The sequence below is a fragment of the Nycticebus coucang genome, chromosome 16 (genome assembly GCF_027406575.1).
Source record: "Nycticebus coucang isolate mNycCou1 chromosome 16, mNycCou1.pri, whole genome shotgun sequence".
Taxonomy (NCBI): domain Eukaryota; kingdom Metazoa; phylum Chordata; class Mammalia; order Primates; family Lorisidae; genus Nycticebus; species Nycticebus coucang.
The window spans coordinates 31,358,340-31,382,961 of NC_069795.1; the positions used below are offsets into that span (position 1 = coordinate 31,358,340).

Genomic DNA, 24,622 nt, shown 5'->3' on the forward strand with positions numbered 1-24,622 from the left:
TTGCCTCTTACTGTTTCTCCTCATGTCTAATCTCCTAGGACTTTTGTTTTCCTTTCCTTTACAATGAACATTATGACAATTTTCACTTTTTAAAAAATGATATGTCTTTCATACTTCTCTAAGATGCCTTGCTTAGAAATTACTTCTAATCAGATCCCTGAGTAAAGAAGTAAAGGTTCACGTCACCAAAACTGTAAACATTAGCCTGCATTATAATTGCAGATAAAAAGAGAAGTGTGACCCAGACTTGGCCATAGTGTGTAGAAAATGACTCAGTCTTTTTTTTCCAGAAAATAATGGCTTATTGGGCTCATTCTGAGGTCTCAGACCTCAAATGTGATTTCAGAGCTTGCATTTAGGATACACTTTAAATAATAAGCTTAAGAAAGTAGAATGTGGAATTTTGGCTGCCAAGGAGCACTCATGTGAGTTTTGGTAACAGTTTTAAGTGTTGCATGTGGAAGGATTTTGTTTGAAAAAGTGGGAGTGGAGAGATTATTTCAGCAAAATTGAGTAACTTTTCCTTAGTTTTGGCTATCAAGAGTAAAAATGCAAAAAATTTAACTTTCTTCAGGAAAGTTTACATTTTATAGAAGTAGACCTTGACTAAAAGTTGTGAGTTACTAAAATGCCCTTTTTTAGTAATTAAATAAATATTGTCACTGCGTTCTAATAAACAAATGTATCTCCATATCCTTGGCATGGTACCGTGGTACTGATAGTTGTGTGCAACTTAGTGATCAAAAAAATGATTCCATGAGATTAATAAGTGATTTGTATCATTAAAATCCTTGTGCTGAAAGCCAGACATAGACTTTGTGACATTGTTATATAAAGCTCCATAGTGAATTTTTTTTTTTTTATTGTTGGGGATTCATTGAGGGTACAATAAGCCAGGTTACACTGATTGCAATTATTAGGTAAAGTCCCTCTTGCAATCATGTCTTGCCCCCATAAAGTGTGACACACACCAAGGCCCCACCCCCCTCCCTCTGTCCCTCTTATTGAATTATGAACACGGATGCCTATTGTTACAGATCTTTACTTTCTGAAAGAGTCTAAAAGTTGTAGGTTGATATTCAGGTATTTGAACTGAGTGGAAATATTTTGATAATTGAAAACAAACATTTCAAGTCTCCTTAAAAGTAAAGAACATTTGCCATGTAGACATTAAATATTTCCTTCACTTCATAGCTTTTCCTATTGGCCAACTTAATGATTAATAAAGCAAATGCATAGTAAAATTATAAGTGCTAATTCAAAACACTTGTGCTAAAATTGGAGCCAGAAATCTTATGATAAGAAATAGTAGGTGATTTTAAAAACCAAAAATGTTGAGGAAATACATTTCCTTCCATGAAAAACAAAGGTGTTTTTGAGAAGAGAATGGTCCTGCAGGAAGTTTTACAGAATCCTCACGTAATTCAGACAAGGTGATGAGATCCACAGGCTTGAAATGAGTGTGGTTAAATTCCAGTTTGTAATAAAAATTATAGTTTATATTTCTTCATTGTTTTTCTCCTCCCAAATTTTATGGTCATCATGGGAGTCTTAGAAGTCCCTAAATTATCTGAATTTTATTCATAACATCAAGAACATCATGAGAAATTCCTACCCTGAAGGCTTACTGTGCATCCAGAGATTCTAAGTGTGCATAATGAATGAAATGTGGTCATAACATTTTGCCAGTTTTCATGTTTTGTTTAAAATTTTCAAAGTCAATTTAGGTTTATGGGAAACCTTTCCATTGGGTAGGAGAGTACATTTGTTTAGGAAAAAAATATAAAATAGATTCCTTTATTTAAATTTAAAAATTATTTTAGAATATAGTACTTTGTTTCTGAAAAAATGACTAATAATATTTTCATCTTGAAGCAATTGGAAAACATAGAAGATCCCATACAAATAGAATCTTTCATACAAACTGTTGCTTTAAGTATTAGAATACATTTATTTTGTTTTGTTTATTATGTGGCTGAACAGATGGTAATGGTTTTGACACAATTCAGCTTCCTTTTATTTTTTTCCTTGGGAAAAAACCCTGTAAAAACGCAGAGCTTCTTTTCCCACTTTGTCGCAGCTGGTAACCAATCAATCTCAATTCACGGTACAGTGATGATAGCACATCTTGTCCAGGGGCCAAATCTGATTGGGTTGCAGTTTTTCAGCAGTGTTTCATATCAGAAAAAATAAGGTATCTCTATGGTGAGGACTGTCGGCACATGATTGTACAACTGTCATTAATCAAACTTGGCAATAATGACTGTGTTTATATAAATCTCAGACTGGCCGATTTCACAGTGAGTATCACCCAAGTGCTATTAGAATTTCCACATCACTAGTATTTTTCGTGTTTCTTTTTTTCTTGGTTTTAAATTGATAATACCTCATACATATTGATAATATAATATTATGTCATATTATTTAGTAGCTGTTTTATGCCAAAATGTGCTCTAGTTACATAAAAACTTATTTTGGACTATTTCAAGAAGGATGAAGGCATTTTGAAAATTTTAAGTACTTTTGATGGTTTAAGAAGAGAATAATGGTAAAGTACGTACATAGGAACAACATTGATGAGCTTCCTAGAGTTAGTTAATTTTAGAGTAATACTGAGAAAAGTATCTATAAAGTTAAGTTCTGGAGTTTTAAAAACTGAACCAAAGTCATTGATACATCAATACACCCTTGACCAATGCACACACCTCCAGAGCATTAAACACCCAGAGCAAATGAAGTGGGTGTGTTGCTCTTTATTAGAAAAATAAGTGGACTTCTAAAGGTTCCAGTTCTTGTAGAACCTGGGGCAGCAATCTCAGCATCCTTTTGGAAACTGGCATTTTCTTTAAATTATTTATTGTGTAGAATCATATATTAAATCCTGTAGTCTACCATAAAAATTTCTTTAAATGTAAGGAACTATTATTTCTAACTTTTCGTATCACTCTTTTAATATTTGTTTTCAAGCATAAATGGTTATTTCCTCAATTATCTCAATGTAGGTGTGTAAAACATCAGTATTACAATTAAATATGCCCCAATTTATCCACAAAGAAGTAGAAATAAGGCCATATTTATTGGACTTTTAGAAATGTCTGTCACCTAATTGCTGGTCAAATATGTAGTTTGGGGAAGCAAGTGATTGTGTCAGGTAAAACATGACCCATTCGAGATAGCAGAATGGTAGAAAAGACTTAGGAGAATTTTTTTTCCCCAGCTATAACTACCTATGTGTGTGACCTTGGGGAAGGAACCCTGTCATGTTTTGCTTCAGATTGTCTACATATGAAATTAGTAATGACTCAAACATTTACTTTGTAAATTTTGAAGTTAGATGTAATTTATGTAAAATCAGCCCTCGTATTTCTTGAGCTTTGGCAGATAAGAGCTACTCTGATCTCAATTATAGGCTTATCATTTCTCTGACCTTAGACACATTTTACTGTGAATATTTATAAAGCTACCATAATATGCCAGAGTCTTCTGGGTTCTGGGCACTGTCAGGGTTGAGACTAGAGAGGGGCACAGTGGTTCCCGGGTGTCGCAGGAATCGTACTGTCTCCAGTTGTGTGGTGTACAGTTGTATTAGGCTTGTTGAGAAGGATGTGTGATGGAGTAGAAAGACCTTGTACTTTGGAGTAAGATACACCTTGATTTGAAAATCCAAGTTTCTATGTAAAAATGTAAAAAAATTACATGATGTCAATTATTCTAATTATTAAAAAATACTACTGGGCCAAGACACACATGTGCGCACACACACAAAAACATGCATCTACACATTTATAGTAGCAAAGGCAAACTTCTGTATCCAGACCATGAAGCCTGAATTCTCATAACAGCACAATCATTTCAAGGTTCCCCGTGATCCTGACACTTTATTATTTGAAACTAATAAAAAAATTCTGGAATGTGGCCTCCATTTTGGCAGCAAATCAGCTGCTTGCTTTAATTTCCTTTTATTGATTTATAGGTCATGGTTTTTTAAAACTGAATTTTTATATTATCTGTGGCTAAAACTCTGCAAAGTTTGTAATATGGTTAAGGAAGACTGTGCCAGGTGACCTATATTCTAATAGGGTCTAAACCTTTGCTACTGAGGAATCCCAGTGCATGCATAACAAGGAACTATTTTCTAACATTAAAATTAGGACATTAGACTAGGCTTGATAATTTTTCTATTCTATTCTGTCTCAGAATTTATGATCTCTTAGTTTGTTAGAATAACCAACTATCATATATTTTCTTATTATTGTATAATGAAATATGCTTTATTCCTGGAAGTATTTTGCTTAAGCTTCAAATGTCCTCTTTTAATACTAATATTTTTGGATTTGCTGATTATGTTAATGTTCGCAAGTCATATTCCTCATGGTTTTCTAAACTTAAATAAGGTTCTTCAAAATTATTAGTTTTACACATGAAGATTTTAGTGTACTTCACCTTTCCAATTTTTATGTCTGTAATTCCTTTCTTAAAAAAGAACACAATTGAATTTAATATCCCAATTTCTGCTATGTCATATTTTATAAAAATATAATAATAAGCTATATCATTTGATTTCATGTTGAATTTTATGCACCTTAAATTTATAATTTTTTCAATGAGGGAAACAGTAACTTCTCTCCTTATTTGCAAAAATTATTTCATTAATTGGAAGGAGTTAATTTGAGAACACTATGCGGATACACTTTTATCATCATTATTTTACTTTAAAGAGACATATGACTTAAAAAGAAAAAATACATGTGACTGGAAACCATCCTAACTGCTAAAATAAAGATATAAAATATTTGAAAGCATGAAGCAAAACACAAAGCTTACTGTGTTCTCCCTTAGTCTTCACATTTGTTTTAGGTATTAAGCTAGAATTATCTTATTTATTTTGGTGGAGGGAAAGAGAGTATTTATTGTTTCACATTGCTAATTTATAAAAGAAAATTTATTAATGATAATATGTAAACCAAATGTGTGGATTGTTTCTCCAGATTTGCTAATTTCTTTATTTTAACTTTATCTCCATGTACCTAGTAGCATTTATCTATTACATGTTCTAAGTTCTTCCATTTGAGTATTATGTTATCAATTTGATGTGCATTTCAGAGCTAATTGCTGGTGTATAAATGTAACATACAATGCTGCTCGATAAATAGATTAGTATATTTCAAATTAGTTAACCTTTTAGTTCTTCATGGAATTGTACTGGTAACCATGCTGTAAATGAAGCAGAAATTCCAGGCATTTATTGGTGTATCATGATTGATTCTATAAGCATTCATTCAGCACTTTCAAAATCTCAGATTCAGTCTAGTAAGGCTGGGGCATACAGTACAGAAATAGGAGAGAACCAGTTCTTGTTGTCCTGGAGCATGGATGCTGTTGGAAAGGAGGAAGACAACAAACAAGCTAACAAAACTGGTGTGAAGATATATGTTTTGAAGAAAATAAAATGTATTAAAAGTAACAAAAGAAACATGAAAAGCTAGGAAGAGTGGCTCACTCCTATAATCCTAACACTTTGGGGAAGCCAGGGTTGGAGGATCACATGAGGACAAGCGTTCAAGACCAGCCTCAGCAAAAATGAGACCTCTTCTTACAAAAAATAGAAAAGTTAACATCTGTGGTGCTCAGTGACTGTATTGCAGGCTACTGGGAGGCTGAAGCAGGAGGATTGCTTGAGCTTAGGAATTTGAGATTGTAATTAGCTATAATCATGTCACCAGTGTATTCTAGCCTAGGTGATAGAACAGGACCATGTTAGAAGGAAAGAAAGAAAAAGAAGGAAGGAAGGAAGGAAGTGAGAGAGGGGATAGAGGGGAGGGGAGGGGAGAGAGAAAAGAGAAAAACATGAAAGCAAATAAAAAGAAAGTCATTTTTAAAAGTAACTAGATTTGTGGATAGGGAGTTAAGTTACGTTGTTTGGGCAGAGAAAACATGTTTGAGGGCACGTCCTAAAAACCAAAAAGGGTCAGCAGTGGAAATGAAAGAGAAGAGCTTTCCACGAACCTGCAAGAATAGTACAAAGACACAGTGGCGAGTGGCTGCTTATGTTGAGCAAGGAAAAGAAGAGCTTTGTGGTTGGAACAGGGTGAACATCATGTCTGAGAGGTAGGAGAGGACCAAATCTATCATCTAAATCTTTGAAGACCATAAAGAAATGGACTTATTCTGAGGGAAAGAATGAAAAGCCATTGGACAAGTTCAAAGAGTGAATTGACATAATCCCATGTATGTTTGTCAATCAGTGAATTGGTTCTGATGCTCTTAATTTTAAATAATTAAACCCTTAGATTAAATAATTGCTATTAATGTTTCCCCTCTTATTGGCAGTGGTTGCTTTTTGTGATTTCAGTTACTCTTGATCAACCACAGTCCAAAAACATTAAATGGAAAATTCTAGGAATAAAAATTTCATAAGTTTTAAATTGCACACCATTTTGAGTAGTGTGATAAAATCTTGCACTATCCCACTCCATCCCTCCTGGTATGTGAAACATGTCTTTGGTGCAGATATCCACACCCTGGATGCTATCTGCCTATTAGTCACTTAGCAGCCATCTCAGTGATCAGATTGACTGTCTTGTGTAGTGTACATAAAGTTCATTACTATCCACAGTTTTAGGCATCCACTGAGGTGCTTGGAACATATCCCCTGTGGATAAGGTGAGACAAGTGTATAAACATTAGCATATGGGTTGCTACTGCTAGGAACGATTGGCTTGAAGATGAGATAATTCATATGAAAGCCAAAATTCAAAAAGCTATCTTGCAAGAGACACTAGAGTAGTGCTGTTAATGCTTATGTAAAACCTTTTTGTATAAATGTTTTGTTATCACATGTAAAAGATATAATAGAGATGTTCAAAGGTGGAATAGGCCACTCATCATCGGAATGGGTTAGGAAGTCTGGTTAGTTGCAAATTGCACGCAGGATTTAGGTGTTGATGCCTGCGTGCAGAAGTCACATTTTAAAGCTTTCTTTTAACCTAAAGTGTCAGTCAATTTATATGTGATATATTCAATGCATTTTGTATCAATCTATAATATAAATTGCTAATAATATTTGCAGACTTTTTTTTTTCTTTTCAAAAGCATGCTATCTCGGGGTAGTTTAATTTTATAACAAATCAAAGGTTCCATATTTTAAGACAAATTAGATAAATAAAACAATCTCTGCTTGATGATACCAATAATTTTTATGAAATAAGAAAAGAAAAAGGAGGAGGGCCCCATTTCCCCTTCAAGTTGCTAAAGTGAAGGCAAAGTGCAGTCTTTTGTCAGGTAAAGACAGTGAGAAATGACAATTTAAAAGATTGAGGATTCCAATAACTGACATTCTTACAAGTCTGTTTGTTTTGTTTATTTGTTTATTTATTTATTTTTCTCTGAGACCCTGTTTTTACTTCCTTGAAATATATAGCCAGATGCAGAGTTGTTAAATATATGGTAATTCTATTTTTATATTTTTGAGGAGCTATACCATTTTATTTTTTTTTAAAGCTAGTGTCTGTTTTTTGTTTTTTTATTAAATCATAGCTGTGTACATTAATGCGATCATGGGGCACTATACACTGGTTTTATAAACAGTTTGACACATTTTCATCACACTGGTTAACATAGCCTTCCTGGCATTTTCTTAGTTATTGTATTAAGAAAATTATAGTCTACATTTACTAAGTTTCACATGTACCCTTGTAGGATGCACTGCAGGTGTAATCCCACCAATCACCCTCCCTCTACCCATCCTCCCACCTCCATCTTCTCCCATTCCCCCTTTCCCATATTCTTAGGTTATAACTGGGTTATAGCTTTCATATGAAACCCATAAATTTGTTTCATAGTAGGGTTGAGTACATTGGATACTTTTTCTTCCGTTCTTGAGGTACTTTACTAAGAAGAATATGTTCCAGCTCCATCCATGTAAACATGAAAGAGGTAATGTCTCCATTTTTCTTTAAGGCTGCATAATATTCCATGGTGTACATATACCACAATTTATTAATCCATTCATGGATCGATGGGCACTTGGGCTTTTTCCATGACTAAGCAATTGTGAATTGGGCTGCAATAAACATTCTGGTACAAATATCTTTGTTCTAATGTGATTTTTGGTCTTTTGGGTATATACCCAGTAGAGGAATTATAGTATTGAATGGCAGATCTATTTTTAGATCTCTAAGTGTTCTCCAAACATCTTTCCAAAAGGAATGTATTAATTTGCATTCACACCAGCAGTGTAGAAGTGTTCCCTTTTCTCCACATCTGCACCAACATCTCTGGTCTTGGGATTTTGTGATATGGGCTAATCTTACTGGAGTTAGATGGTATCTCAAGGTAGTTTTGATTTGTATTTCTCTGATGATTACAGATGATGAGTATTTTTTCATATGTCTGTAGGCCACATGCCTGTCTTCTTCAGAGAAGTTTCTCTTCAAGTCCCTTGCCCAGCCTGTGATGGGATCACTTGTTCTTTCCTTGCTTATATGTTTGAGTTCTCTGTGGATTCTGGTTATTAAACCTTTGTCAGAGACATAACCTGCAAATATCTTTTCCCATTCTGAGGGCTGTTTGCTTGCTTTACTTACTGTGTTCTTAGCTGTGCAGAAGGTTTTTAGTTTGATCAGGTCCCAATAGTGTATTTTTGAAGCTGCTTCAATTGCCCAGGGGGTCCTCCTCATAAAATACTCGCCCAGACCGATTTCTTCAAGGATTTTCCCTGCACTCTCTTCCAGTATTTTTATAGTTTTGTGTCTTAAGTTTAAATCTTTAATACAGTGAGAGTCTGTCTTAGTTAATGGTGAAAGGTGTGTGTCCAGTTTCAGTCTTCTGCAGGTTGCCAACCAGTTCATCCAGCACCATTTGTTAGATAGGGAATCTTTTCTCCACTGAATGTTTTTAGTTGGCTTGTCAAAGATCAAATAATGGTAAGTATCTGGATTTATCTCTTGGTTCTCTATGATGTTCCAGACATGTACTTCTCTGTTTTTGTGCCAATACCATGGTGTTTTGATCACTATGGATTTATAGTACAGTCTCAGGTCTGGTAGCATGATTCCTCCTGCTTTGTTTTTATTGCTGAGTAAATTTTTGGCTATTTGAGGTTTTTTGTGATTCCATGTAAAATGAAGTATTATTTTTTCAAGATCTTTAAAATATGACAATGGAGCTTTAATAGGAATTGCATTAAAATTATATATTGCTTTGGGTAGTATAGACATTTTAACAATGTTGATTCTTCCCAGCCATGAGCATGGTATATTTTTCCATTTGTTAACATCTTCAGCTATTTCTTTTCTTAAAGTTTCATAGTTCTCTTTGTAGAGATATTTCACGTCCTTTGTTAGGTAAACTACCAAATATTTCATCTACTTTGGCACTGCTGTGAAAGGAATAGAGTCCTTGACTGTTTTTTGGCTTGGTTATTGTTGGTATATATAAAGGCTACAGATTTATGGGTGTTGATTTTGTAGCCTGAGACATTGCTATATTCCTTGATCACTTCTAAAAGTTTTGTAGTAGAATCCCTAATGTTTTCTAGATATACGATCATATCATATGCAAAGAGTGAAAGTTTGATCTCTTCTGACCCTATGTGGATACCCTTGATTGCCTTTTCTTCCCTAATTGCAATGGCTAAAACTTCCATTACAATGTTAAAGAGCAATGGAGACAATGGGCAACCTTGCCTGGTTCTTGATCTAAGTGGAAATGATTTCAATTTAACTCCATTCAATACGATATTGGCTGTGGGTTTGCTGTTGATGGCCTCTATTAGTTTAAGAAATGTCTCTTCTATACCAATTTTCTTTTTTTTTTTTTTTAATTGTTGGGGATTCATTGAGGGTACAATAAGCCAGGTTACACTGATTGCAATTGTTAGGTAAAGTCCCTCTTGCAATCATGTCTTGCCCCCATAAAGTGTGACACACACCAAGGCCCCACCCCCCTCCCTCCATCCCTCTTTCTGCTTTCCAATTTTCTTAAGTGTTCAGATCATGAAGGATGCTGGATATTATCAAAAGCTTTTCTGCATCAATTGAAAAAATCATATGGTCCTTTTTTTTTTATTTTGTTTATGTGCTGAATTACATTTATTGATTTGCCTATATTGAACCAGCCTTTAGACGCTGGGATAAATCCCACTTGGTCATAATGTATAATTTCTTGGATGTGTTGTTGGATTCTATTTGTTAGGATCTTATTGAGTATTTTAGCATCAATATTCATTAGTGATATTGGTCTATAATTTTCTTTCCTTGTTGGGTCTTTTCATGGTTTGGGGATCAAGGTGATGTTTGCTTCATGGAATGTGTTGGGTAGTCTTCCTTTTTTTTCTACATTTTGGAACAGGTTGAGTAATATAGGTACTAGTTCCTCTTTAAAGGTTTGGTAGAATTCTTACGTGAAGCCATCTGGTCCTGGGCTTTTCTTTTTAGGGAGATTTTGTATGGTTGATGCTATTTCATAACTTGATATGGGCCTGTTCAACATTTCCACTTGATTCTGACTAAGTCTTGGAAAGTAACGTGCTTCCAAGTATTGCTCAATTTCCTTCAGATTTTAATATTTCTGGGAATAAAGTTTCTTGCAGTATTCATTAAGGATTTTTTGAATTCCTGAGGAGTCTGTTGTTATTTCATTTTTGTTGTTTCTGATTGATAAGATTAGAGATTTTAGTCTTTTCTTCCTGGTTAGGTTAGCCAAAGGTTTATCTATTTTATTGACCTTTTCAAGAAACCAACTTTTTTATTTATTGATCTGTTGTATAATTCTTTTCTTTTCAATTTCATTTAATTCTGCTCCAATTTTGGGTTGGAATGTTCTTCCTTTTCCAGTTGCTTGAGATGTCCCATTAAGTTGTTTACTTCCTCTCCTTCCATTCTCTTGAGGAAGGCTAGCAGTGCTATAAATTTCCCTCTTAGGACTGCTTTTGCGCTATCCCAGAGGTTCTTATAATTCGTGTCTTCATTGTCATTTTGTACCAAAAATTTGGAAATTTCATTTTTTATCTCATCTCTGACCCAGGTATCATTCAGCATAAGGTTATTTAACTTCCATGTTTTTGTATGACTATGCAGGTTCCTGTTGTTACTGAGTTCAACTTTTATTCCATGGTGTTTTGAGAGGATGCAAGGAATACTTTCTATTCCTTTAAATTTACTGAGGTTAGACCTAGGGTATGATTGATTTTGGAGTATGTTCTGTGGGCTGATGAGAAGTATGTGTATTCAGTTTTGTTGGGATGAAATGTTCTGTAGATGACTGCTAAATCCAAATGTTGGATGGTTACATTTAAATCTAATATTTCTTTGCTCAGCTTCTTTTTGGAGGATCTATCCAACACTGCCAAAGGAGTGTTGAAATCTCTGACTATTATGGAGCTAGAGGAAATCAAGATGCTCATATCTGTTAGAATTTCTCTTATAAATTGTGGTGCATTCTGGTTGGGTACATAAATATTAATAATTGAAATCTCATCATATTGAGTATTACCCTTAGCAAATATTAAGTGAGCATTCTTGTCCTTCCTTACTTTTGTTGGTTTAAAGGCTATTGTGTCTGCAGATAGAATTGCAATGCCTGCATTTTTCTGGCTACCATTTGCCTGAAATGTGGACGACCATCCTTTCACCCCGAGTCTATATTTATCTTTTAAGGTAAGATGTGACTCTTGTATGCAGCAAATATCTGGCCTAAGTTTTTGTATCCAATCATCTAACTTGTGCCTCTTTAGAGGACAGTTTAAGCCGTTCACATTAATAGAGAATATTGATAAGTCTGGTAAAATTTTGGGTATTGAGTTTTTCGAAACTCCAGTGTAAATTTTTAATGCTTTCACCACTGTGGAAGTTGGAGTTTGATCAAAAATTTCTGACTGAGTTTACTTCTGTGGTAGAGGATTGGGCTGGTCATTATGGAGGATAGGTCTGAAAATATCCTGAAAAGCTGGTTTGGATATGGCAAATTTCTTCAACATATGAATGTCATTAAAGTATTTAATTTCTCCATCATAAATGAAACTCAGTTTAGCTGGATACAGGATCTGGGGTTAAAAGTTATTTTGTTTTAGGAGATTAAAAGTCGATGACCATCCTTTTCTGGCTTTAAAAGTTTCAGCAGAGAGATCTGCAGTCATTCTAATATTCTTCCCTTTGTAGGTAATGAATTTCTTACGTCTGGCTGCTTTCAAAATTTTCTCTTCCATATTAACACTAGTGAAGTTAATTATGATATGCTTGAGGTATGTCTTATTCAAATTGAGTCGTGCTGGGGTTCTGAAACTGTCTGCTATCTGAATTTCAGAATCTCTTGGCATGTCTGAAAAATTCTGTTTCATAATTTCATAGAGAAGGGCCTCTGTGCCTTGCGAGGCCACTTTATCACTTTCAGGGATTCCAATGAGGCAAATATTAGCCTTCTTCAAATTATCCGAGCTCTCTGTGAAAACGATTTGTTTTTGCTCTCCATTTCTCTTCCTCTTTGAGAGTTTGGGAGTGTTCAAAAGCTTTGTCTTCAATGTCAGAAATCCTTTCTTCTGCTTACTCCACTCTGTTACTGAGGGATTCTACTGTATTTTTCAGATCTTTGAGGGCTGCAAATTCTGGCTTCAGTGTGTCAAAATCTTTGGTGGTTTTGTCTTTAAATTCCTTAAATTCTTGAGACAACTTTTGAATTTCTCCTTGAATTTCTAATTCTGACATTTGAATTGTTCTTCAAATTTCTAATTCCAAATTTTTCTCCATTCTATCAATCTTGTTTGCAATCCAAATTCTGAATTCGATTTCTGACATGTCGGCCAGCTGTTTATGAATGGAATTATCAGTTACATCTGCCATATCTTTCCTTGGGGGGGTTGATCTATTCTGGTTATTCATGTTACCAGAGTTTTTCTGCTGGTTCCACCCCATGATTATTTTACATATTTTGACTTTTCCCCTGGAGCTCTATTGAGGACCTGTACAGTGCTATGGCCTGAGAAACTGTGAACCTATTTGGTGTGGTGGGGCTAAGTGGTTCTGTCTTGTTTTCAGCTGGTCTCTGTTCGACCCTAGTGAAACAGTTACTCTGGGTTGAACTCTCAGCTGTGGAGAAATACGAGCAGTTATGTCACCCACCCCCCCATACGAAGCAATTGGAAAAGGCAAATCAAACCTTCCTACAACCACACACCCAGGGCACCACATTAATAGTCCTTAGGTGATTGGCTCAGTTCAAAAGGTCCAAATCAATTGTCTCAGTCAGCACCTGTCTCAGGTGAGAGAGTTTCAACAGTCTCTGGGAACTGTATGGCAGGGGTCTGGTAACAGCTCAAATATGACTTCTCCCAGTGCTCTGTGAAGTCAGGAGGATCCCCCCCCCCCAGCAAATAGAGTAGTCTGGGAAGGTTGATGCCTTCTTCCCCACCTTGCACCTCTGTCACACACAGTCACTGATAGCCCCACAGGGCTGTGACTCAGTTGCCTCCCATGAACAGATACTCCAGGGGTTTGCACCTGCCTTAATCTCAAGAAAGTCTGTATCTCCTCAGCCAGGCCACTGCTCTCTGCCTCTATCCAGCAGGGTGTGGTGAGGACTGACAACCTCAGGCGCTTGATGGAGGCTGTGGGGTGTTCATTCAGTTCCAGCCCCTCCCCTGATTGATGTTATTGACAGAATAAAACAACTTTGTGGGAGTTTGTTTCTGTCCCTGCTAAATTTCTCTGCAGAAGAGAAGCTGTTTTGAGCTCCCAGAACCTGTGCCTCAGGCCCTGTCTTTACTCCTGTAGTTTTGTATTTGTAGCACAGTCAGCTCTAACCTCCTGCCTTACTTTGTCTATAGGCTGATAATCCCCTGAGGGCCGAGTTCCTCTGAGGTTCAGTAAAGCGGTCCTCTGGGTTAGCCCCACCCTGTGAATTTCCTGGCTCTGTGTGCATTTTTTAGTCCCCGTGCTCCACCCAGGCCAGTACTGCCACAGGCAATCCCTTTACTCATGGGGCCTGTGTTTCACTCCCAGATCTGTTCTGCAGTGGTTGCCATCTGAGAAGATGCCTGACCTCCTCTGGTTGCCCTGGGAGACAGTGGTTGTGGCTTCAGAATATCCGGGGGTGGGCCATATTGTTGCCCAAAATGGCTGCTGCTCTGCACCTCAGGGCACTGCTGCTCCAGTGTGGTTTCCCCTCAGCCAATTGTCATCTCCTCACCAGCTGCAGTCCAGGCCCTGTCCACATCCCTCGAGAAATCACCCAAGAATCTGGAATCCTGGGGGACAGGCCTCCAGACCTCAGAATGAGAGTGGAGGGGAGTACTGAGATCTCAGAATTGCAGGTCAAAACAACAAACTCATCGATACCAAATGACCAAATAAACAGATAAAAATGCTACCAGACACACAAGCCCACAGATGCACAATCAGTAACATATAGACATATAGACAACAACAACAACAAAAACAACTACAATAAAAATAATGATAATCATAAAATAATTGAGAAAAAAGGATGAAAAACATATAAACAAATCGAACAAACAACAAAAAACCCTCTATAAATCTGATGTTAGCACTCTCAGAAACAATAAGATGGGAAGATGAAGAGAGAAGGGAGAAAAAAAAAGTAGTGTTCATAAAGAAGTTAAAAAGGAAGAAAGAAAAAATTAAAAATAGAAAAAATAAAAAATAATAAAAATTAACGATAGTTCCTCCAAGATAATAAGAAAAAAAGGCACCAACCACAAATATATTATTCTTGTATATATGTAGAAATATACATCTATACATATGACGTAGGGATCAACTTTTGTAGGAATATATTTATAATGCAATATACTTTCTGGACACCAGGTGGCGCTGTTAGTGGTTCCAAGTCTTACACCTGATTCACAGTTTATACTGTTACCATGGTAACCACCCTACCTGGCCGATCGCCATTTTGGAGTTTCTGTAAAAGTTTTTTTACCTAATTGTTGTGCAACCTCAGCTGCTCTGTTCCAGACAGCACTCCTATCCGACCTCCCAACTCAGTGCAGGAGCCCACGCTTCACAAATCTTTCCACTCTGCTCCCATGTTCTCTTGCAAACTGGCAACTGCAATCAGCTGTAGGGGAGGGTGCTGGCTGCCTCTGGGTCTCACTGCCACCACAGCTGCGGCGCATGGAAACTTCATACTCAGTTTTTGTGGCTCAGAGTCTCACTTTTGAATCTGGAATTTTGAGTCCAGCCACCCACCAGTTCACCACGCAGCCTGAACTGCCAGACCACCCCAATATTCTCCACCAGGAATGGTCCGATCTGTTTAATCACTCCTGTTGTTCTGGGGGAAGGTGCCTGCCATTTCGGACAATTCAAAATGTTTGTTTCCGGGGCAGGATCCCTTCCTTTCAATTTTCCATTGGGTTGCTTAGTTCCTAGTGATTCTGAGTGGCTACCCTTTCGGGTGTCAAACTCTGCTCTGGAATAAATTTTCATCAATTTGGTTTTGCCAGGAATTTCAAGCTGCTGTCCTCTGTGAGGGAGGGGCCTGCCGGCCAGCATGGCCAAGTGGGAAAAATCTCTACAACAGAGTCCGTGGTTTTAAATTACACCTCATAGACAGCAACCCGCCCATTCGCTGTGCGTCTCCAGCTGTCTGTCCACACCAATAATCCTTGCCGGGAAATGGTCCAGACCCCACTTCCTCTCACCTGATGACTTGGGAGAGGTGGGCTACACGTCTGTCCCGTCCGCCATCACGCTTGGTCTCTGTTTAGTTTATTTTTGAATTACAACTCTGTATCATGGGAGGGAACACTTATTGTAACACTTATGTTTAATAGGAGGAAGATAGCATAGTGTGAGACTCTGGACAACGTGTGTTAGCTGGGAAAAGCCTCAGAGGTAGTTCTGATGTGGAACTACCTTATGGGGGTGGCTCTTATCCCTTTCAGCTGAGAATCATTTCACAAGGCTCTAATCCCAGAAAGGTACATTTCTCCAAAATTAAATGCAGGGCTTGACATGCGTGCACTAAGTATTTCTTAAATAAAATAACGAAATCTATTGTAATCTTCTCAAATGTCAGTGATCATCAAGGGGAAATTAAAAGAAGATAGAGATGCTACTACTTCCTATGAACTATACAAGGCACTATAACATGCAAGGCCATTAAACATTCTACCCCAAACCTCTCCAAAGCATACCTGTCTCATTCGGAATGGGCTCCGTACCTGAACGCATGTACTTTCTGAAGTTACAAGTACTCTACCAAGAATCTCCACACCACCAGACCATTGCCCTTGTCCCTAGTTTATAACCTATGTCAGAAAACTTGTTCTGTGCTTAGAAACAAATCTGCTGTGCTGTTTGCTTATATTGACACTCAATTGAAAGATAGTCTCTTTCACTCTCTCTCTCTCTTTTTTTCAGTTGCTAAACTTAATTTGTTTTATGCCTCCCAAGCAAAATTTCATTTTTAATTTTTCCTAGGGGGGAAAAACTGCAGTCATGAAATAGAGTTTTGAATTACTTATGTTACTGATCAGAGTATCTTTAATAAAAAAATTAAGAAAAGATAATAAATATAGTTTTTCCATTTCTACTCTTGATTTCACTCTTTATAACAAAATCTCAGGTAGTAAAATTATATAATTATTTGGGGTTCAGATATATATCCTGTAAGTTTTAAATAAACATTATTTTTCTTACTAAGCAAGATATAAATAACTTTTGCCCTATATTATCCACCCTGCTATTGCCTACATAATGAATTTCTCTAACATTAGTAAAATTTTGTTGAACAATAGAAATAAATGTTTAATGAATGTAAAGTTGTATTTCTATCCAAATTATGTAGTTGTGTGTCTCATATTCTAAGTTAGTTTTTAAAAATTAAACTATTTTCCTACAAGGATGATGGACACACAGAGTAAGAAAAATGACATGTTGACAGGGCTCGAGTTCCAGTCATTTCACTTGATTGACTGTTTCCATATCCATAGAATGATAGTTCCTGATTCAGAATATTTTTTAAAGGATTCTATGAGCAGTATATGCAATTTTCTTTTTTTTTTAACAGAAGTAACGTACAAGTTCGTGCTTCAATGACAAATGAGAATTAATATACACCATAGATATCCTTTATTAACTTAGAATCATGGTTTCAAATAAATATGGATTCAGAGAGGACTTTATCAACCATCAATTTCATCTCCCCTCTTTAGATTTTGGGGGAAAACTCCATTACAGAGAAATGAAGAGACTCCCTAAAAGGCAAACAACAAGAATGAACAAAATAATTCTTTTTTTTTTTTTTAAGATGAATTGAAAATATCTGCAAAATATGTTGCTTTTATTCAATGTTTATATTTTAGAGCTAAGCATGTCATGCAGATCATAGGCTAACTGTGGGAAAGATGACTTTTTATTAATCATTAAATTACATTTTTATGCAGTAACTTTTCTGAAGCTATAGTGAAAATTGTCATATCATGATTTTATTGAAAAAGTAAAGTAGAGAATGTTTCTCTGTGTTGTTAGTCTTTTATACATCTTAGCCTAGAACTTTTCCTAACCTGTAACTATAGCCCGTGAGAAAGCCTTAGTAGGTAAATATGGCAAATCTGCGGTCTTGAGATCATTCATATTTGGTTGGTCTTTATATCAGCAGGAGAAAAAAGGTATTCATCAGTATTTCTTGGGCTCATCATAGGTATAATAATAACAACTAACATGTATTTCACTTTTTGTGTGTCAATTTTAAGTAGTTTATATATAATGCCTCCTTTAAAGTCCATACCTACGTCATGAGATAGATGTTATTTTTAGCACTATTTTGTTAATGAAGAAACAGAGACCAAGAGAATTTAAACATCTTGCCCATCCTTACAAGCATAGAAAGAAGCCAAATCCAAGATTAGAACTCTTGACTTTTTATTCTTAAGTCTGTGCTCTCAACCACTTGATAGGGTAATACTGGATATTATAAGCTCTATGGTTAAGAATGTGGATATCACCGTGAGTAAAGCAGACAGGATCTCTGCAGTCATCAAAATAGAGACTACCAGGGCACTCTACCCAGGGCGACAGAGTGAACTCTGTCTCAAAGAAAAAGAAAAAAAATAGAGAACAATACAAAATTTAAGTAAGTGAAGAATTATTAGAGTAGCAATAAGTTTGAATGAGAGAATAATTAGAGTTTTCTGGTATGATAAGTTTTCTAGTATAGTAGGATGGCTTTGAATGTGAATAGTAAATAAGTCTTAGGACGTGGTAAGTAAACAAAATTCTAAGGCAAAACATGCAGACCAAAATGGCTCTCCTTTTAAAGGGATAGAATATAGTTTACTAGGTTCAAAGACATTGCTTTTGGACAAGCTAATCTACCAATTCTAGTTAGAACTAGTATTAGTCTGTGTTTTAGCCTCCGATAAATTTAAGTTGTGTTATTCTTTTAGCTAAAGCCAGAAATAAAAGACTTCCAAATATAACAATTTTAAACTCAAGCCTAAAAAGTTTATTTTTGTCCTGAAAACAATAGAAAGTCACAACTAGTTTTGATAAGATGGAACCAATTAAGATAATATTTGGAAACATAGATGTAACTATGGTATTTATGAGAAAGAGAAACAGGGTAACCAATCAGAAGCTCTTACATGTTTGAAATAAAAAACATAGGTGAAAATCAAGAGACAAAAATCGGACATGAAAAGTGTGAAAAAATAGTATCTTCATTACTGTGTGTGTAAAATTGTAACTTTCTAGATGTTAACTTTTATAATGTTATAAATTTTATAATTTTTATAACTTTTTCTGAGCCAATCTGTTAGTGTACTCATAAACAAAGTAGAGGTGAGATGATAAATGCATGTTGATGTTTCAAGAGTTATTTTTCTTAATTAAAAAAAAAAGAAAACGAAAATGGGCTCAGTGCCCCTAGCACAGGGGATATGGCACCAGCCACATACACTGAGGCTAGTTGAACCCAGCCTGGGCCTGCTGAACAGCAATGACAACTGTAATAAAAAAGTAGCCAGCATTGTTATGGGTGCCTATAGCCCCAGCTACTTGAGAGGCTGAGGCAAGAGAATCACTTAAGCCCAGAAGTTTGAGGTTGCTGTGAGCTGTGATGCCACAGCACTACCAAGGGTAACATAATGAGACTCTGTCTCAAAAAAAAAAAAAAAAAAAGTTACCCCTTCTTAATTCTTTTAACTAATGTCTATTTTGCCAATTTCCCAACAAATAATAGAATGATTTTCTTTTTTAAACATTTCACTGGGTGCAGGACACAGCTACAATGGGACCTTGCCTAACAAATGCAAACGTTGTAGCCTAATTGTACCCTCGTATTAATCTGCAATAAAAATAAGTAAAATAAATTTAAATATATCTCAGCTCTTTTATATTTAAGATGTCTTAAGCAACTGTATTGCTGAGTACAGTGTGACTTCCAAGATGATGGACTATAATTCAATGAAATAGAAATATATACTATTTTCCTTATTAGTTAAGAGCTACCAAAGAAAGGTGTAAGTGCTAATAAATGCCTGTCATAGTTTTGAAGTTGCAAGAAATGTATACATATAAAAAAGATAGAAAAAATAATAAGCAGTTAGGGATCAGATGTGAAATTAATGATTTTATTAGCAATACTTTTAATCTAAGTAATTGTACTTTCTGGCTGATTGTGTGTGTGTTTAGGTAAAATATGGTATAAAAAAATAAAAATGAATACTTAGTGTTCTTATGCATATAACCAACTCTATTTAATGAAAGCCATTTATATTGTACGTAGGTATGACATCAAAGATGATTACACACTGAGGATTAAAAAGGCCCTGAGCACAGACGAAGGCAGCTACATGTGCATTGCCGAGAATCGCGTCGGGAAGGTGGAAGCCACGGCGACCCTCACAGTCCGAGGTAAGAGACCTGAGCTGTCAAACACTGAATCAGGAAACTATGACTTGTTTAAATCATTAAGGCAATTTATCATCCTAATAACAGATTAAATTGTTTTATTGTTATGTTAAAATCCTGGGTATTTTGTCATCTCCATTATTAATTAAAATAAAATTACTTCTAAATTTGTGTCCCAAGTGGTGATAGTTTAAAAGAATTAATTCTTATTTAGTCAACAATAGCTTATGTGGTTTAAACCTGAGAGTATATATGGCTTAAAAGTAAATTTAAAAACAGAAAAGATTCACCCTAGTCTTTTACATTTCTATTGCTTTCCAGTATTGACTGCTTTTTACTGTTGTCCGTTTCAGAGATACTCTGTTTTCTGTTCACCAGTTCATCACTGTATTCCAGCAGAGTACTGCTTAAAATTCTTTTTGTATGTCAGCATTCAAAAAAGAAATCTGAAAAAACAAACAAACAAACAAAAACTGGCAATCTTTCCAAAGGCGAAAAGGAATCCAGAGGAGTTCCAATATTGCGATAATCTGATTTAGAGACGGATTTGCAAAGTTCATTGGCCTTAAATACTTGAAACAGTCAATGCTGCTCTTGTCATAACTTCCACTTTCTAGGTGTTGTGCACTTTCTCAGTCATGGAATAATGTTCATTTACAGATTTACTAGAATTGCTTATAAGAGAAAGAAAGCATTACTTCACTCTACAGCGCACTAGAATGAATTAACTGTCTTTCTGGTTGAACTTGTTGATCACATGAGGTAAATTATGCAGATCAAGGTACCAGGTAGTACCATGTAAACAGTTAACTTATTCTTGCCAAATACACATTACCCATAGCATCATCTACACTCACAGAACTTCAAACGAATATCGGCAAACACATCCTTTCTTCCACTATGAGCTATTTCTTCTCTCCTCATCCTTCATGAGAAAGAGACGGGCTGTATGCTTTAGTCCAAGTCTCAGTTAGATCTCACCCTGTATCCTCATAATCTCTTACCCTTGTGCTGCTTTGCTGAAAGGTTGGATAAGGTTAAGAGAAAAGGTTTGAAAAGATTTGAATTTGCAGAAAAAAAAAAAAAAGTGTCCAGTGTTCTCAGGTTAGTCTTCCATTTGGTAAGAAAAATCATTTTTCCCAGGTTTATGATTTGACCTTTAAATAATACAAAACCCATTTTCCTCTGGGTAGCTATTAGGAGACAGGCACCCTGGATACCTGGAGAAATATTGGTGCTTTCCATACTTTTCAATTGCTCCATTCCCATTCAACTTCATCTAGATTTTTCTGCTCCAGACATTCTAGTGGAAACTTAGATACAAACAAATTTTGAGAAAATTGACAACCTAGTTGCTTAAAAATATTTTTATTCCTCATTAGTTAACAGATCCCAAAGGGATATGATTGTATATGTATCAAATATACATACCAATTACATAAAATCAAATCCGATACCTTTATAAACCAATGAACACTTAATTTAACCTACACTCTCTGTAGGTGATTTTATATATGTTTGTTTTTAATGGAGCAGCCCTTTGCAGAAACAATTCACTTGACCAAATTATCCCCAAAGTTTGTGGGATTTTTTTCTTAAGTAAATAGAAAAAAAAAATAAACAACTAACCAAGAAATGTTCCATTCAAAAAATATTTGCTGACTAAACAAATGCTGAGAAAATGTGAGAAGTTGTTTGTTTGTAGAAGCAGCAGGGTCCTTTCATACTTGAATGCTTGGATGGATGAGAATTGAAGTGTTCTGTTTGCTTTAATATCTTTCCCAGCTAATTGTTTTCATAATTTGTTGAAAATTTCAAGATTAACATTTCATTTAACAAGGCAGGCTCCCCAGGCATAAATGTTTGAAGCTAACTTACAAAACTAGTAGAAGGCATTTTTTGTTCTTAATAAGGTGTTCTTCTTATTATTTTTTTTAAATCAGCAAACCTTATATGGTCTCTTTTGTAAACTATATCCCAGTAGAAGGACTGTGGTGTCTATTCTGTGTGATGACTATTTATCACTTGTCTAAAATGAAACCTCAAAACCTAGGTTAAATTTTAAAAAACTCCATAATATAATATAATGAGGAGTAAAACATTGTTTAAAAACATTTTTTTTGTTTTTTTTACCCATAGGTAAAGTAGCTGGAATTTCTCATTCTAAGAGATTGAAAAGGAAATAAAAAAAGCCCACATTATTTTCTCTGACTTATTTCTTTTTTCTGTTCTCATTTTTCTATGCACAAATGAAATAGTCAGCCTTTCTTTGGATTGTTTTATTAGAACAGGGTCAACCGACCCAAGAGGCCATGTCCATTTTCATCCATTTAATGCAGGGACACAGTTTAGTTTAATTTGCTGATTTTGAAAACATCCACCTGCTGGGTTTTTGAAGATGAAATGCAGCTGTGTAGCAGGACAAGAAGTTTTATTATGATGATTCTGCTAAAATTTTATAATAATATTAACATTAGCCAATTGGGGAAAAGGTGTAGTGGTGGTGGTGGTGGGGGTTATTACCAAAATCTGAAACAAATCTACTCAGTTATTTTCTATTTTAAAAGTATTGTTGAAAGAAAGACTGTAACGTGAGGCTTCACATAACTGGGTCCCTTTACTGACTTTGCAAAATGTAAAATTAGAAAGAAATATTGTTAGGGAACAATGAACCTCTTGGCAATTACATTCTAATCAAATAATTTATTATCTAATTGAACTTTTAAAAATGAATCAAAAATGACAAACAGCACGAGCTGCATTTTGTAAGCACCTTTTCCCGCATTTTTCAATTGTGTAATTGGTTTTCCCTATAAGGATCTCAATGGACAATATGTGGTTGCTTGGGCAAGAAAGCCTTAAAATAATAGACTAAAGTGAAGTTGAAATATATTGTGTATTTATTGTTGAAAAATATTATGTATTTAAAACATGATTTTTCACCATAATTTATTTCTTTTTTTGTCCTTCTAATATCATAGACTCAAAATGCCTTTTTTCTTTTTAAAAAACATGTTTGAAATTGAGCTTGAGGTGGCAAGCTGAAAAATACAAATTTAAAGATGAAAGACAAAGTTATTTTTCTTGCAGACATTGGCAAAATTAAGAAATTTCATCAGCTTGGGGGGGGGCGCCTATGGCTCAGAGGAGTAGGCGCCAGCCCCATAGGCTGGAGGTGACGGGTTCAAACCCAGCCTCGGTCAAAAAATACAAAAAAAAAAAAAAAAAGAAAAGAAATTTCATCAGTTTAGAATAAGGCACAACTTGATGTAGTCTGTTGCATTCTGGGGGGACAGTTTCTTATATTTTTGTCCCCTCCTCCTCTACAAAAAGAGAGTGTGGTACATTGAGTCATGCACCTTTCCTTTTCCTCTTTCTAAAGTAAACATACCATATACTTTGGGACACGCTAGGGGTTCAGAAGCCAGAATTTTCATACTGCTGCTATAAGTGCTTTTTCTCCTTCTGTTAATCTTAATCTCCCCCCTTTTAATTATGAAAAATCTTATAAGACCATGACTTTCATATAGAAGCAACTGGATGGTATTATTTTAGGATTGCATAATGCTAGTACTATGATGCCTTGGTTGGATGGATGAATATGTTTTCAATGTCTATATCCACTTTGCCATGCCCAGTCATCATCAACACAAAACTATGCAAATGTTCCAGACTCACATCGTGTATGCACTAGGGCTGTGTGCACTGAGACATGGGTAAGGCACTTTCTTGAAAAAAATTCATATTGCAAATGTAAGATTTCATGAGCATTCAACTATGACTAAATATGTTTCTTCTTCACTTGGATAATAGGACTACATGTTTTATAATATTCATCTATTGCTTTTGCTTTTATGCAAATTGTTTCATTGTTTACTATCTAAGCTGGGTTTGCTTTATTGTTTTAAAAGAAAGTATTATTAAGCCCATGAATCTCTCCTGCCATTTCTGTGCATTAATAACTGGAGTAGAATATTGCCACTGATTTTAGTGATTGAAAGTTATGGTATAATAAAAAACATGGTAAGTTGTTGAAGCAGCAGTTTGAAAGCCATTCTCAGGGTGAACAAGAATCAACGTGTCAGTCATTGTTACTGCCCTCTGCCAAAAGAAGAAAAAAACTTAACAGTAGTTAGGGAGCTACATCTAAGGATGTTCCAATCTATTTGTTGTATTTTCATCCACCCTGTCCATGGATGAAAAGTGATGTGATCTTAACTTATTACTGACTGAAAAGCAGCATCAGGGGCTTCTCTGGCATCCTCGTAATGGTTCTGACTAACCATGCTTAAAATCCAATTGCTATTTAAATCAGACAGCGAGGCCTTCTTTTATTGACATGACATGTGTTAGTCTGTGACCTGAATAGCTATATTCATCAGGTTCTCAACTTCGGAGTAACACAGGGCTGTTCACTCAAGATCTTTAAAATAACCAGAGTGAGCCATGATAATAAGACTTTACTTAAAATGTCTCTCAAATTGCTTATACTTAATCCTGAGGATCAAAATACTTGTTTCCTAGAATTATGACTTTCAGTTTTATCAAGCTCAGACATCTTGTTCATACTTGAATTATGAGACTAGAAATCACTCTATTGTCCATACTTAAATGTAACATTACACATCATGCATTCTGATAATTTTCTTTTTCTTTTAATTTCTTTTTTATGTTCTCACCACACCATTGTAATGTCTACAGCTCGCCCCGTTGGTAAGTAGCCATCCTTCTATCCACTTAGCATGGCTTTG

General features: G+C 35.5%; 1 protein-coding gene across 12 annotated transcripts in view; it reads left to right on the top strand.

Annotated features, from left to right (window-relative positions):
- Nucleotides 1-24,622, top strand: part of ROBO2 (roundabout guidance receptor 2) — a 630,786-nt gene that overhangs the window by 462,838 nt on the left and 143,326 nt on the right. For 7 of the 12 annotated variants that reach the window (XM_053565141.1, XM_053565146.1, XM_053565142.1 and 4 more), the window contains exons 6-7: nucleotides 19,747-19,874; nucleotides 24,573-24,584. In XM_053565141.1, the coding sequence (XP_053421116.1) occupies nucleotides 19,747-19,874; nucleotides 24,573-24,584 (140 nt within the window). The remainder of the gene's footprint in view (nucleotides 1-19,746; nucleotides 19,875-24,572; nucleotides 24,585-24,622) is intronic. The other 5 variants (XM_053565143.1, XM_053565148.1, XM_053565149.1 and 2 more) reach the window with 1 other exon arrangement.